This window comes from Crinia signifera, chromosome 9 (assembly GCF_055691185.1).
Source record: "Crinia signifera chromosome 9, ASM5569118v1, whole genome shotgun sequence".
In the NCBI taxonomy this organism is placed as follows: domain Eukaryota; kingdom Metazoa; phylum Chordata; class Amphibia; order Anura; family Myobatrachidae; genus Crinia; species Crinia signifera.
In genome coordinates this window covers 1882215-1897864 of record NC_139225.1, presented here as the reverse complement: position 1 = coordinate 1897864, position 15650 = coordinate 1882215, and the positions used below count along the sequence as shown (strand labels likewise).

Sequence of the window (15650 nt, the reverse complement as noted above, 5' to 3'; positions counted from 1 at the left end):
CTAGCCCTGCCAGCATAGAGCCCCTCACCATACACTCCTCATGTTACTCCTCAGTGTTAGTCACTAGATCTCCCAGAACAGAGCCCCTCAACATACACTCCTCATGTAACTCCTGTTTTAGTCACTAGACCTCCCAGCATAGAGCCCCTCACCATACACTTCTCATATAACTCCTCAGTGTTAGTCACTAGCCCTCCCAGCATAGAGCCCCTCACCATACACTCCTCATGTACTGTAACTCCTCAGTGTTAGTCACTAGATCTCCCAGAACAGAGCCCCTCACCATACACTCCTCATGTAACTCCTGTGTTAGTCACTAGCCCTCCCAGCATAGAGCCCCTCACCATACACTCCTCATGTAACTCCTCAGTGTTAGTCACTAGCCCTCCCAGCATAGAGCCCCTCACCATACACTCCTCATGTACTGTAACTCCTCACTGTTAGTCACTAGATCTCCCATAACAGAGCCCCTCACCATACACTCCTCATGTAACTCCTGTGTTAGTCACTAGACCTCCCAGCATAGAGCGCCTCACCATACACTTCTCATGTAACTCCTCAGTGTTAGTCACTAGCCCTCCCAGCATAGAGCCCCTCACCATACACTCCTCATGTACTGTAACTCCTGTGTTAGTCACTAGCCCTCCCAGCATAGAGCCCCTCACCATACACTCCTCATGTAACTCCTCAGTGTTAGTCACTAGCCCTGCCAGCATAGAGCCCCTCACCATACACTCCTCATGATACTCCTCAGTGTTAGTCACTAGATCTCCCAGAACAGAGCCCCTCAACATACACTCCTCATGTAACTCCTGTTTTAGTCACTAGACCTCCCAGCATAGAGCCCCTCACCATACACTCCTCATGTAACTCTTTAGTGTTAGTCACTAGACCTTCCAACATAGAGCGCCTCACCATACACTTCTCATGTAACTCCTCAGTGTTAGTCACTAGCCCTCCCAGCATAGAGCCCCTCACCATACACTCCTCATGTACTGTAACTCCTCAGTGTTAGTCACTAGATCTCCCAGAACAGAGCCCCTCACCATACACTCCTCATGTAACTCCTGTGTTAGTCACTAGACTTCCCAGCATAGAGCGCCTCACCATACACTTCTCATGTAACTCCTCAGTGTTAGTCACTAGCCCTCCCAGCATAGAGCCCCTCACCATACACTCCTTGTGTAACTCCTCAGTGTTAGTCACTAGCCCTCCCAGCATAGAGCCCCTCACCATACACTCCTCATGTAACTCCTCAGTGTTAGTCACTAGATCTCCCAGAACAGAGCCCCTCAACATACACTCCTCATGTAACTCCTGTGTTAGTCACTAGACCTCCCAGCATAGAGCCCCTCACCATACACTCCTCATGTAACTCTTTAGTGTTAGTCACTAGACCTCCCAACATAGAGCGCCTCACCATACACTTCTCATGTAACTCCTCAGTGTTAGTCACTAGCCCTCCCAGCATAGAGCCCCTCACCATACACTCCTCATGTACTGTAACTCCTCAGTGTTAGTCACTAGATCTCCCAGAACAGAGCCCCTCACCATACACTCCTCATGTAACTCCTGTGTTAGTCACTAGACCTCCCAGCATAGAGCGCCTCACCATACACTTCTCATGTAACTCCTCAGTGTTAGTCACTAGACCTCCCAGCATAGAGCACCTCACCATACACTCCTCATGTAACTCCTTATGTGCAAATAACTAAATCTCAGCAAAGAACTCCTAACCATACATTCCCTCACATAACTCCTCAGTAAGTCACTACACCTTCCAGCACAGAGCTCCTCACTGTACACTCCTTCCATAGCTCCTCAGTGTAAGTCACTAGAACTCCCAGCACAGAGCTCCTCAGCGTACATTCCTTATATATCTCATCAGTGTAAGTAACTGGACCTCCAAGCACAGAGCTTCTCAGCATACACTCCTTATATAGCTCCTCAGTGTAAGTCACTAGACCTCCCAGCTCAGAGCTCCTCAGCTTACACTCCTTACATACCTCCTCAGTGTAAGTCACTAGACATCACAGCACAAAGCTCCTCAGCTCCCTACATAAATCCTCAGTCTAAGTCACTAGACCTCCCAGCACAGAGCTCCTCAGCTTACACTCCTTACATTGTTCCTCAGTGTAAGTCACTTGACCTCCCAGCAGAGAGCTCCTTAGCTTACACTCCTTGCATAGCTCCTCAGTGTAAGTCACTAGACCTCCCAGCACAGAGCTCCTCAGTGTACATTCCTTATACATCTCCTCAGTGTATGTCACTAGACCTCCCAGCACAGAGCTTCTCAGCTTACATTCTTTACATACTGTAGCTCCTCATTGTAAGTGACTAGACCTCCAAACACAGAGCTTCTCAGCTTACACTCCTTACATAGCTCCTCAATGTAAGTTACTAGACCTCCCAGTATAGAGCTTCTCAGCATACACTCCTTACATAGCTCCTCAGTGTAAGTCACTATACCTCCTAGTGTTGAGCTTCTCAGCTTACACTCCTTACATAGCTCCTCAGTGTAAGTGACTAGACCTCCCAGCACAGAGCTCCTCAGCTTACATTACTTACATAGCTCCTCAATGTAAGTAACTAGACCTCCTAGTATAGAGCTTCTCAGCTTACACTACTTACATAGCTCCTCAGTGTAAGTCACTATACCTCCTAGTATTGAGCTTCTCAGCTTACACTCCTTACATAGCTCCTCAGTGTAATGTAGGGTACACACCAGGACGACCCGCTCACGATGCACATCGTGAGCGGGTCGTCAGTGTCTCGTCCGACCCGCTCACGGTGACGCGGGGGGGCACGACCCGCTCACGATGTGCACCGTGAGCGGGTCCGATCCGATGGCGACCCACACCCGGCTGTATGGTCGTCATTGAGATCCTACCTGCAGCAGGTAGGATCTCAATAACGACCGACCGACCCGCGGGACCGCGCATCGGATCGGTATCGGTTCACACCAGGTCAGAAAAGGGCCCAATCAGCACACAATCTACATCCAATTGATCGGAATTGGATCTAGATTGTGGGGATCGGGCCCTAGTCGTCGTGGTGTGTACCCAGCATAAGTCACTAGACCTAACAGCAGAGCTGCTCAGCTCCTTACATAGCTCCTCAGTGTAAGTCACTAGATCTCCCAGCACAGAGATTCTTAGCTTTCACTTCTTACTTACTGTAGCTCCTCAGTGTAAGTCACTAGACCTCCCAGCATAGAGCTCCTCAGCTTATACTCCTTACATAGCTCCTCAGTGTATGTCACTAGACCTCCCAGCACAGAGCTCCTCAGCTTATACTCCTTACATAGCTCCTCAGTGTATGTCACTAGACCTCCCAGCACAGAGCTCCTCAGCTTATACTCCTTACATAGCTCCTCAGTGTAAGTCACTAGACCTCCCAGCACAGAGCTCCTCAGCTTATACTCCTTACATAGCTCCTCAATGTATGTCACTAGACCTCCCAGCACAGAACTTCTCAGCGTACATTAGTAGAAATCCTGAAATATAACTACAATTCATGGTACATAGCTCTTCACTATGAACTCCTTTTATAGCGGTCCAACATTTATACAGTAATTATTATTCGGAGGTCTACCTTCACGGTATCTCAGAGGTGAACCCAAAAGTGCGTATACAAGGTACTCTACTTCACTGGTTACTGTTCTTAGTCCTCTTGTCCAATGGTCTCCAGCAATTATTTACATGCAGGACGCTCAGCGCTGTACATGTGTTTTTGTGACTCTTACAGTATGTGGCATACACACGGTGCTATTCTGGCTATGGCCGATTTTGACTATGCGGTTTCCCCTTGAAGTGCATGTGTGACAGTCAAAATTGCCCTGCCTGCACAGTCTATTTTAATGTGCCATACCAATCCTCGCGGTGATGCGCAGCGGTATCACAAGCAGGCGAACACTGTGCAATTTTGGCTAACTTTCCATACAATTTTACTATATAGTCAAATTGTAGGCCAAATTGCACTGTGGGGCAAATTCACACTTTCTATCGCAGTCTTAGTGTCGGACAGGAGGGTTCCTGGGTGGACCCTCAGCATTTTGTGGGCATTCCCATAGAAACACAGAGGTGTGCCCATAGAACCGCTGGTGGTTTCCCTGCCTGCTCGAAGTGGGTGGATGACGTCAGTACCCACCCCAAGTGACTTCTGGGACACGTCGTAGCTGTGAGTGACGGGCTTAGATGGTAAGTAACCATCAAATGATTTATTCACTTTGCGGGCGTTAGTGAATGGATGGTCTCATTTGGTGGGGGTCGCGGGGCCTAGCTAGCAGGCCTGAATCGGACCCCGTGTGTATGCACCTAAACTCTATAAATTGCGTTAACCAGAGAAATGTATGTCAGGAATATAATGGCATAAACTGTAACATACATATTCCGAAATACAACTGTAATCTAATACGTAGATCTGCGATGGACACAGTATGAGCAATGTTTAAGGGGAATGATTTTATTAAATTCACAATTGATATAATAAATATATATATATATATATACACACACACACACACACACACACACACACACACACACACACACACACACACACACACACATATATACATACATACATGCATACATACATATATGAGATCATTTTAACCATGTTCGGAATGAACCACGCACAGCATGTCTGGTGTGTCATTTGTATCACTGTTCCTTTGTTACAGGAAAAGTCTATGTCAGTTTATTTTCCTCTAAATCATCATTTACTAGAACGAGCAAACACAAGAGTGAGTCCTAATAGATCACATCACACGCTGCATGAGCTGCGGGAGGTGGGTGCTCCGTCTAGTTTGCATACATGACAAGTAGCATGTCTGGTGCAGAGATGTTCACTTCCCCATCTGTCCGTTCTCTTGGTTCTGGCTTTGAACATGATGGGGGGATTTACAGGAGCAATATACAAAATAAAATCAAAAATATATTGCAGTTATCCAACCAACAGTGCCAGAAGCAGGCCTTTGTGATAGTCAGATATCCATGAAAATATACACAAAGTATTCAACATGTGACCTCAAGCTGTTGTGGAACTACACATCCCAGCATGCATTACCACCATTTTAGCATGCCCTACTAGCAAAATTGTGGCTGGGGATGCTGGGATGTATAGTTCTACAGTTGGAGGCCAGCAAAAGAAAAGTCTCACATAGAAAGAAGATAGACTAAACGAGGCCTAGGCAATTTGTAAAAAATTCCATATCCCAGCATGCCTCTCCACAAGTTTGCTGGGAAGTGTAGTACCACACAAGATGGACATCCACAGGTTGCCTACTCCTGGTCTATACAATATGAAGAAATACTATTGCCTAGGTTACACAGGTCAACACTGAACAGAAGGCAATAAGGTGTGGTACAGGTGACCTCTGTGGTACCTCCACTAATGGCCGCTCTCTCACATTAGGGAGACTTATTGCTTTCACCTTCATTTCAAAATAACATTTATCTCCTGTGTTTCTACTTTTAGCCCCTTCAGTAGTGCGAGTTTTTTCTGGGGAGCGCTCCCTAAACCCCCCCCCCCCCCCCGCCACTACACCCCCCTGAGTCCGGGCAGCATCGCTGAATTGTCTATCAGCCGCTGCGCAGCCCTGCCACCAGCAACCCAGCTATGTGTGGCGTGACGTTACAAGGTCACGCCGCACACAGTTGGGGGAGGGAGGCAGGGCCGGGCAGCAGGAGCCAGGTAGCCGCCAAAGTTGAGTGCGGCGCTGATCTCATTGCTCAGCTCAATGGCGTTGCCCGGCAAGAGAGAGCGCAAGCATTGGCACTCACGAAAATTTTCCAGGTTTGCCAGTCTGCGCACTGGAACAAATTCTGGGGAGTGCCACTGAAGGGGTTAATCCTGAGAGAGCCATATTATTCCACCCCACAGTAAAAGGGAACACACGCTGTACAATATCACAACGTAGTGAGGATTAAATATTCAGCGGACAATCTGGATTTGACAACTCTAACAAACTGCGGTATCTAACTTCTGCCAAAACCCTGACTGTCCCTCACTGCCCCTCAGAGGAGTAGACAATGAAGGGTGCAATACAAACAATGCAAATGGGAACAATTCAGGGTTAACAACATGAGACACATGTGGACTTATACTGTCCGGAGACTTGCCGGCCAATGCTGACTTGTTATGAGCCGTGTTAAGTATGTGATTGATTGCGTGAAGCAGGCAAGGTTTTTATACATTAAAACAATTGAAACATTCTACGACGGTCAGGGCAGGTCTGATGGTTCCAGACCAGTGCTTGATTGAGGACAATGTGGTCCTAGACAATGTACTGGTTTGTATTATCCTTATCCATCTGTCCAAAAACACCACATCCAGGCCTCTCAGTACCCACCTGGAGCAGGAGCTTAGATTGCATAATGGTCCAAGTCTGTGGCATACACATTGTATGTGATATCTGACTTTCTGTTTTCTTTTTCTTTTTTTTATCTAGAACTTGCTAAGGGCAAAATAGCACTCTTCTCTACACCCTATAGAACATGTTCAGTTCTCTTATTTCCCTTCAGTCTGAGGTTTCTGAGGTAAAATCACTGTTTATACAACAAAAATCCTAAAAATCTAGGGCAGAGGTGGCCAAACATCAAGATCTATCAACAGTTCATGTATATCAGACAACCTGTGGATCTATAGTAGGAATGATGCAGCAGGTTTGACAATGTGACAGTTAGTAATGATTACACCTGTGCACCAGCTAGGTGATCTGGGGAATGTGACAGTTAGTAATGACTACACCTGTGCACCAGCTAGGTGATTTGGGGAATGTGACAGTTAGTAATGACTACAGCTGTGCACCAGCTAGGTGATCTGGGGGAATGTGACAGTTAGTAAAGAATACACCTGTGCACCAGCTAGGTGATCTGGGGAATGTGACAGTTAGTAAAGAATAAACCTGTGCACCAGCTACGTGATCTGGGGGAATGTGACAGTAAGTAATGACTACAGCTGTGCACCAGCTAGGTGATCTGGGGAATGTGACAGTTAGTAATGACTACACCTGTGCACCAGCTAGGTGATCTGGGGAATGTGACAGTTAGTAATGACTACACCTGTGCACCAGCTAGGTGATCTGGGGGAATGTGACAGTTAGTAAAGAATACACCTGTGCACCAGCTAGGTGATCTGGGGAATGTGACAGTTAGTAAAGAATACACCTGTGCACCAGCTAGGTGATTTGGGGAATGTGACAGTAAGTAATGACAACACCTCTGCACCAGCTAGGTGATCTGGGGGAATGTGACAGTTAGTAAAGAATACACCTGTGCACCAGCTAGGTGATCTGGGGAATGTGACAGTTAGTACAGAATACACCTGTGCACTAGCTAGGTGATTTGGGGAATGTGACAGTTACAGTAGTAATGACTACAGCTGTGCACCAGCTAGGTGATCTGGGGGAATGTGACAGTTAGTAAAGAATACACCTGTGCACCAGCTAGGTGATATGGAAGAACGTGACAGTAAGTAATGACAACACCTCTGCACCAGCTAGGTGATCTGGGGAATGTGACAGTTAGTAAAGAATACACCTGTGCACCAGCTAGGTGATCTGAGAATGTGACAGTTAGTAAAGAATACACCTGTGCACCAGCTAGGTGATCTGGGGGAATGTGACAGCTAGTAATGACTACACCTGTGCACCAGCTAGGTGACCTGGGGAATGTGACAGGTAATAATGACTACACCTGTGCACCAGCTAGGTGACCTGGGGGAATGTGACAGTTAGTAATGACTACAGCTGTGCACCAGCTAGGTGATCTGGGGGAATGTGACAGGTAATAATGACTACACCTGTGCACCAGCTAGGTGACCTGGGGAATGTGACAGGTAGTAATGACTACACCTGTGCACCAGCTAGGTGACCTGGGGAATGTGACAGGTAGTAATGACTACAGCTGTGCACCAGCTAGGTGATCTGGGGAATGTGACAGTTAGTAATGACTACAGCTGTGCACCAGCTAGGTGATCTGGGGAATGTGACAGTTAGTAATGACTACAGCTGTGCACCAGCTAGGTGGTCTGGGGAATGTGACAGGTAATAATGACTACACCTGTGCACCAGCTAGGTGACCTGGGGAATGTGACAGGTAGTAATGACTACACCTGTGCACCAGCTAGGTGACCTGGGGAATGTGACAGGTAGTAATGACTACAGCTGTGCACCAGCTAGGTGATCTGGGGAATGTGACAGTTAGTAATGACTACAGCTGTGCACCAGCTAGGTGATCTGGGGAATGTGACAGTTAGTAATGACTACAGCTGTGCACCAGCTAGGTGGTCTGGGGAATGTGACAGGTAATAATGACTACACCTGTGCACCAGCTAGGTGACCTGGGGAATGTGACAGTTAGTAATGACTACAGCTGTGCACCAGCTAGGTGATTTGGAAAATGTGTACCGTTGGTAGATCTCGATAACTGGTTTGGCCACCCCTGTGTTAGGTTAATCCAGGCAACCCCTCACAGCTCAGAGTGCCCTAAAGGATGGTCCGTCCATGGGTACATGATCAGAATGGGTCTGAATACTCTACATCTCCCAGTATCTGCTGTTCTGTGTCTGTTCTGTGTCAGTTCTGTGTCTGTTCTGTGTCTGTCCTGTGTCTGTCCTGTGTCTGTTCACAAAGTCTGCAATAATTCCCTTTGAATAGAATTTTCTTTTTCCTGTTGTTTGATTTCTGTGGCTTAATGTAGTGAATGTATGAGAGCAGAGGAATGTGCGTATTAATAGGTCTGTGTGATGTGCAAACATGGCTGCTGTCAGTCTTTTGAAGCGGCAAATATTAACCCCTTATGTTTTTTTTGACAGGGAAGCCTCTTGCAGGTATTATAGGAACAGGAACCTTGTACTGTGCAGTCAGATGACAGGTTACACACTAAAGTACTGTCCACAAAATAACCAAATAATACTGTCCGCCTTCACCCCTTGTGGGCCCAACGTCTATAGACCAGAGGACCTAATTGTGGTCCATTCGCAGGGCTGCGTTCCTCCGAAAGGGGCCGATGGTCTTTTTTGCGCAGGTGCATGCGCTGGGTGCGTGTGACCACGGCGAACAAGCTGTCCGCTGGACGTTCTTATGCTAATAAGCCGATGACGCAGGTGCGGGGGGTGTCAGCTGCCCGCCCACTTCCCTCAGAATGTGCGCGCAGAGGTAAGGCTGCTCTGAGCACGTTCCAAGTCATCGAATGATGTGGGTGTTCCCCCGCAGGTTTATGTAACACATCGATTCGCAGGCCGTGCAAGTGTACGCACCGTGCGAATGGTGGGCCGGCTTACCACCATTCGCGAGGGGCGATCTGGTTGACTCGCAAGGATGCAAATTGGCATCCAACCGAATCAACCAAAATATCCCCCAGAGAGTAAGAACTACATGAGAAAATACAAATAATAATCATAATAATATGTAAAACAAACATAGCGGCACACCTGTGACTTCTCCTGCACCGTGTCCTCCATCTGTGGGGAACCTCCGATATTTTTCCACCGATCACTGCCCATCTTCTGTTGGAACAAGCAACATAATTAATAATCAAAAACATAAAAATAAAAAAATATATATAAAAATATTCCATGCATAGAGCTACTGGTTTCCGGAAAAAAAAAATATGAGTGACAACCATTAAACAAGTTAATATCAATGTTATTAAAAAATGTCACAGTATCGTCCTATCGCAGAACATGTCATATCTGTAACTCATCCATATATCCAGATTGATGCTGACGGTATAAACTGTACTTGAATACAAATGCGCTGTCAGCACAGAAGTGTATATATGGTTCCCGGGATAAATACATACAGTCGCCTGTGCTCATTATTAAACATTAGCCAATTCCTTACTGAAGACGCTGAAACAGAATTACACTAAATGGAAATACTACTTGCAGATAAAATGATGATAAGCCCTTATTATTATTATATACTGTAGCCAAGAGCATTATCAAACCACTGCAATACTAACTATACACATGGATGTTGCCGTTCTTACCTAAACCATGCACGTTGCATATATACAATAGCTCTCTGTAAATACAAGTGATATATATATATATATATATATATATATATATATATATATACACACACAGTGTGTTATACACATATATCCTACTGTACAGATAACCCATTATCACTCCAGCAGCTGTGCCCAGCAACATGAGCGCTTTGCATCTCCAAATCGATAGAAAGGAGAGAGACACCAGCACATACACCTCACTAATCAAAAAGTGACACAGTCAATATGTTGTTTTACGAGATGCCATATATCTCCAGTGATCACACACACTGTATATACAGTATTCAGTATACAGGTACTGCACTCACTTTGTTGGTATCTCAGTAACTGCACAAACAGTAGACGGTACCGGCAGTGAGGTGAGCAACACACACACTAACGCACACGCACACGCACACATACACACACACACACACACAATCAAATAAGCTAAATGTAGTTAGAGAGAGGGAATGGCACAATACATTTATGGTAAGTCATTGAAAAATGATAGATAGATAGATAGATAGATAGATAGATAGATAGATAGATAGATAGTTAGAGAGATAGATAGATAATTGGGTTCTTCTCACCTGAATATCTCATGCTTCCCATACAGGATCCTTATGATGAACTCTAGATACTAATTCCAGTTGTCTATCCTACCTGCACAGTCTGCCTGCGGTCTTGCAGATGGGACACCTCAGCTAAGACTCTCCAGCCTGTCTCTATACCTTCACCTTCATCCTTCCTATTATCTGCAACATTCCATTTCCACAGTGGTTCCCCCTATCCGACTCCCTCCTACTCTCCTTCCTTTTTTCCCCTATTCTTATTTTTAAGTCCCTTTCTTCCCTCTCTCGAGCACACCTCTCCCTCTCTGCCACCTCTCCCTCTCTGCCTGCTTCAACTTCTTATATTTTTTTTCTCTCCTCTCTATTTAATCTGCCTAAAGCAGCCTCAGCTGCTAATTCACAAATCTTTAATCTGCTTTTCTGTGGAAGTCTAATGAGCAGGAACAGGAGTTTCCCATCCAGCTCTAGTCTGCAGCCCCCACAGATCTGCTCATGTAGAAACTCCAACACAGGCTGCTCTCCCCCCCAACACAACTCTGCTGCTGCATATGCAAAGACTGGGGACAGCACACACACAGCCCTGCATCCATTCCACACAGGCACCAGCAGAGTGACAGAGGGAGAGGGAGCCAGAGAGAGAGAGAGGGGAAGGGTGGGAGGGATGCAGGACAGATAGAGACATAGCCAGACAGGAATAATAGACTCAGGCGAGGCACTTACCTTCCTAAATATACTCAGAAGATATAGACAGGGAAAGAGATGTCTCCATCACTGTGCCTGTCCCAGCCAGGTCTCCCTTTCTGCCTGTTGGAAAGATGCTGCATAGAATGGGTAGGGGGCAGTGCTGGGATGAGTTTCAGGCTGGATACTAGATGGAAAGGTTTCAGATTTGTCAATTACAGCACTATTAGTAGGTGAAGTTGTATATACCCACAACTCCCCAATGACAGCCCCCCCTTTATAGTGTCCCTTCCCAATGACCTCTGCAGCACGCTTATCAATGTATACTTAAATCCAAAGAAGGTACATATTGTGGTACGGGGCTACTTTACTATCATATAGAGCTGTTAGTAGTAGTAGTTCATTTATTTATAAGGCGCCACAAAGTGTCCGCAGCGCCGTACATAGCTAACAAAAAACAAATGACAAGGTAACAAGGTACAGGGTGTGATGATAAAATACAGCATAAATAGGGGTATAGCTGGTAGAACTAAGATCAGCATAAGTTCTGAAGTAGGTGTGGAAATTGTCGAGGAGACTGAAGATGAAGTAGAGGAAGGGAAGAACAGGACAGGAGCACAGGTGAGGTAAAGAGGTAGGGTGAGTACGTGAGGAAGGAGGGCCCTGCTCATAAGAGTTACCAGACTAAAAGGAGGTGGGTGGACAAACGAATAACAATAGGATAAGTAGGAACGGAGGGGAACGGATGGAGGGGTAGGGTAGGCAGGATAGGAGGAGCGAAAGAGGTTTGGAGGAGGAGGGATAGGCTAGTCGGAAGAAGTGGGTTTTGAAGGAGCGCTTGAAGGAGGTAAGGGAATCAGATAGCCTGATGGGTGGCGGGAGGTTGTTCCAGTGCAGGGGGGCAGCGCAAGAGAAGTCTTTGACACGGGAGTGGGAGGAGGTGATTAGGGGAGAGGTCAGGCGGCGGTCGGTGGTGGAGTGAAGAGGATGGGAGGGAGTGTGGATAGAGATCAATGAAGAGAGGTAAGGAGCGGTGGAGGAGGAGAGAGCCTTGTAGGTGGTGGTGAGGAGTTTAAAGAGAACTCGGAAAGGAATGGGGAGCCAGTGAAGAGATAGACAGAGGGGGGAGGCAGAGGTAGAGCGGCGGGAGAGGAAGATGAGCCTAGCAGCGGCGTTAAGAATAGATTGGAGAGGGGCGAGGCGGGCAAGAGGTAGCCAGAGAGAACGATGTTGCAGTAGTCAAGGAGGGAGATGACAAGAGAGTGAATGAGAATTTTGGTCGCGTCAGTGGAGAGGAATGGTCTGATGCGTGAGATGTTGCGTAGGTGAAAGCGGCAAGACTGTGAGAGAGCACGAATGTGGGGGGTGAGAGGGAGGAGTCAATGATGACACCGAGGCAGCGCGTTTGGTCGGTGGAGGTGATCTCGGTTTCACCAATGCTGATGGAGATAGTGGGAGAAGAGGGGATGTTCAGGGGATGGAAGATTAGAAGTTCAGTTTTAGCCATGTTTAGTGTCTGGAAGCGTTGGATCATCCAGGTTGAGATGGCCGTGAGGCATTCGGAGACCTTGGACAGGAATGATGGGGATAAGTCGGGGGAGGAGAGATAGATTAGGGTATCATCAGCATAAAGGTGGTAATGAAAACCATAGGAGCTGATGAGGGTGCCCAGAGAGGTGGTGTAGAGGGAGAAGAGGAGAGGGCCAAGGACTGACCCTTGGGGAACACCGACTGGCTGCGGGGTAGTAGGAGAGGAGGAGCTCGGAGTGGAGACAGAGAAGGAGCGATCGGAGAGGTATGAGGTGAACCAGGAGAAGACCGTGCCAGTGATGCCAAAGGAGCGGAGGGTGTTGAGCAGGAGAGGGTGGTCAACAGCGTCAAAGGCAGCCGACAGATCAAGCTGGATGAGGATAGAGAAGAGGCCTTTGGATTTAGCTGATAGTAGATCGTTAGTGACTTTGGTCAGGGCAGTTTCAGTGGAATGTAAAGGGCAGAACCCGGATTGGAGGGGGTCTAGAATGGAGTTAGCAGTAAGGTGGCTTAGGAGACGATTATAGGCCAGACGTTTTAGGAGCTTGGAGGCAAAAGGGAGATGGGCCTGTAGTTGGACGGAGAGTTGGGGTCCAGATTTGTTTTTTTTTTGAGAATTGGGGAGACAAGAGCGTGTTTGAAGGAGGAAGGGAAGATCCCAGAGGATAGGGAAATATTAAAGAGGTAAGCCAGGTGAGAGCAGACTGACGGACTGAGACGACGGGTAATATTGGAGGGGATAGGATCGAGTGGGCAGATGGAGGGAGAAGCGGATTGAAGAATAGAATGGATTTCAGCAGCAGTGGTGGGGTAAAATGAGGACAGGGGTGGGAAGGAGGGGAATGGAGATGTAGGAGGGGAGGAGGGAGAGGGTGAGGCCATGGCAGCGGTGATGGCAGTCCTGAGAGAGGAGATTTTGGTTGAAAAGTAGGCAGCAAAATCAGCGGCTACGATGGAGGACGGAAGAGCTGTTAGAACACAGGACTTCTTATGGGACTTGTTAGAGCTGTTAGAACACGTGACTTCTTATGGGACTTGTTAGAGCTGTTAGAACACAGGACTTCTTATGGGACTTGTTAGAGCTGTTAGAACACATGACTTCTTATGGGACTTGTTAGAGCTGTTAGAACACATGACTTCTTATGGGACTTGTTAGAGCTGTTAGAACATGTGACTTCTTATGGGACTTGTTAGAGCTGTTAGAACACGTGACTTCTTATGGGACTTGTTAGAGCTGTTAGAACACGTGACTTCTTATGGGACTTGTTAGAGCTGTTAGAACACATGACTTTTTATGGGACTTGTTAGAGCTGTTAGAACACATGACTTCTTATGGGACTTGTTAGAGCTGTTAGAACACATGACTTCTTATGGGACTTGTTAGAGCTGTTAGAACACTTATACTTGTTTCACATCACAAATGCCAGTTCGTATCCAGGATTTGAACATGGGTCTGTCCCGGGAGCCACCTGGGATTTACAGGGTGAAGCTCTCCATAGGGACCTGGCAATAAGCCGGGTTGCTGACATCATTGGGGGCTGCGGCAGTGCGTCATTGTGGGAAGGGAGGATGTGGCACTTGGAGCTGGCGATGCCTCCTCCCTCTGGACCAGGGTCACTCAACCCAGGTTACCTGTTTAAATTGCCGAGCAACCCAGGTCCAACCCAGGATTAAACCTTCTTTTAACCTGAGTCGGAATGCCGGGTTGCTGGACCCGGGTTTTTTCAAGTGGCCCTTTCACATCGCACAGTGTCCCTGGTTATTTGTGTGGTGTACAAGGGGTAATACTAATATGGGAGCTCTATTTCAGATGTTGCTATGGGCAACCAATCAGAGCTAGAAGGTGCTAATAAATAAGAAGTAGAACCTGTGGGGTGAAATGTTTTGTCTGGAGCCGGTGTGTTGACTCTTCTGTAGTAGAGATAGAACCAGCCAGATGGTAAATTACAGGTGAGAGAAACAACAGGATTCAATTCTGAAGATTTGCATATTATCCCAAATCTGTGCATTATATAGATTCTTTTAGTACCACATATGGGGGTACATTTACTAAGATGGGAGATCTTTTGAAGATGTTGCCCATAGCAACCAACCAGATTTTACCTATATTTATTTAGCACATACTTGCCTACTTGCTGGCTGCCTTTTCTGGAAGAAGGCAGTCAGCTCAGTGAGGCAGGGGGCGGAGCTGCTGCTGCTGCGAGTGGAAAGGGGGCATGGTGGGGCAGAGGCAGGCTGCCTTGTGGGAGTGACCAAAGCAGGCCCATCATTTAGCCACGCCCCTTGCCTTGTAATGCGGATATTTCAGGCATTACACTGCGATTGTAAATCCCGAAAATACAAATGTGTAAAAAATAGGTGTCTGCCTACCATCTATGGCAATGATGGCCATCCTTACCATCGACTCTGCCCTGGTCTCGGACAGCAGGTGCTGCTGGGACATGTAGTTTTTTTTAGGTGTCTGGCAGCCAGGCACTTAGAACAAAACTACATGGCCCAGCAGCCCCTGCTGTTGAAGACCAGAGCAGACCAGACTAATGGATGCCTGAAGCAGTTCTCGGTGAGAGAGATATCTAACCTTGAGCAGAGTTTGCAGCTTACCGTCACTGCATTAGAGGAACAGGGGGCCCAGGATTGGTAGCTGGGTAACAGTTAGGGGGTCTAGGAGGAATAGAAGAAGGAGGAAGCTACAGGCAAGCTGTGAACTACCAAACGCCCCTAGTAGAATACCCCCCCTGGCAGGGAGGGTAATTCAGAGATGAAGGGCCCAAGGCAGATAGTGGTGGTAGGGGATTAAATTATTAGGACAGTTGATATAGGGCAATCTGTTATCAGGACCGCGATAGGCGTACAGTTTGTT

The 15650-nt window shown here is 47.1% G+C and overlaps 1 protein-coding gene across 3 annotated transcripts in view; it reads right to left on the bottom strand.

Annotated features, from left to right (window-relative positions):
* FIBCD1 (fibrinogen C domain containing 1) overlaps positions 1–11447 on the bottom strand; it is a 94204-nt gene extending 82757 nt beyond the window's left edge. Inside the window, exons 1-2 of one of the 3 annotated variants that reach the window (XM_083160868.1) lie at positions 11300–11447; positions 9439–9513 (exon numbers count right to left, since the gene is read on the bottom strand). In XM_083160868.1, the coding sequence (XP_083016994.1) occupies positions 9439–9510 (72 nt within the window). In that variant the 5' untranslated portion in view covers positions 9511–9513; positions 11300–11447. Of the gene's footprint in view, positions 1–9438; positions 9514–10597; positions 11180–11299 lie in introns of those variants that run through there. The other 2 variants (XM_083160867.1, XM_083160869.1) reach the window with 2 other exon arrangements.
* Positions 11448–15650: the final 4203 nt, after the last annotated feature.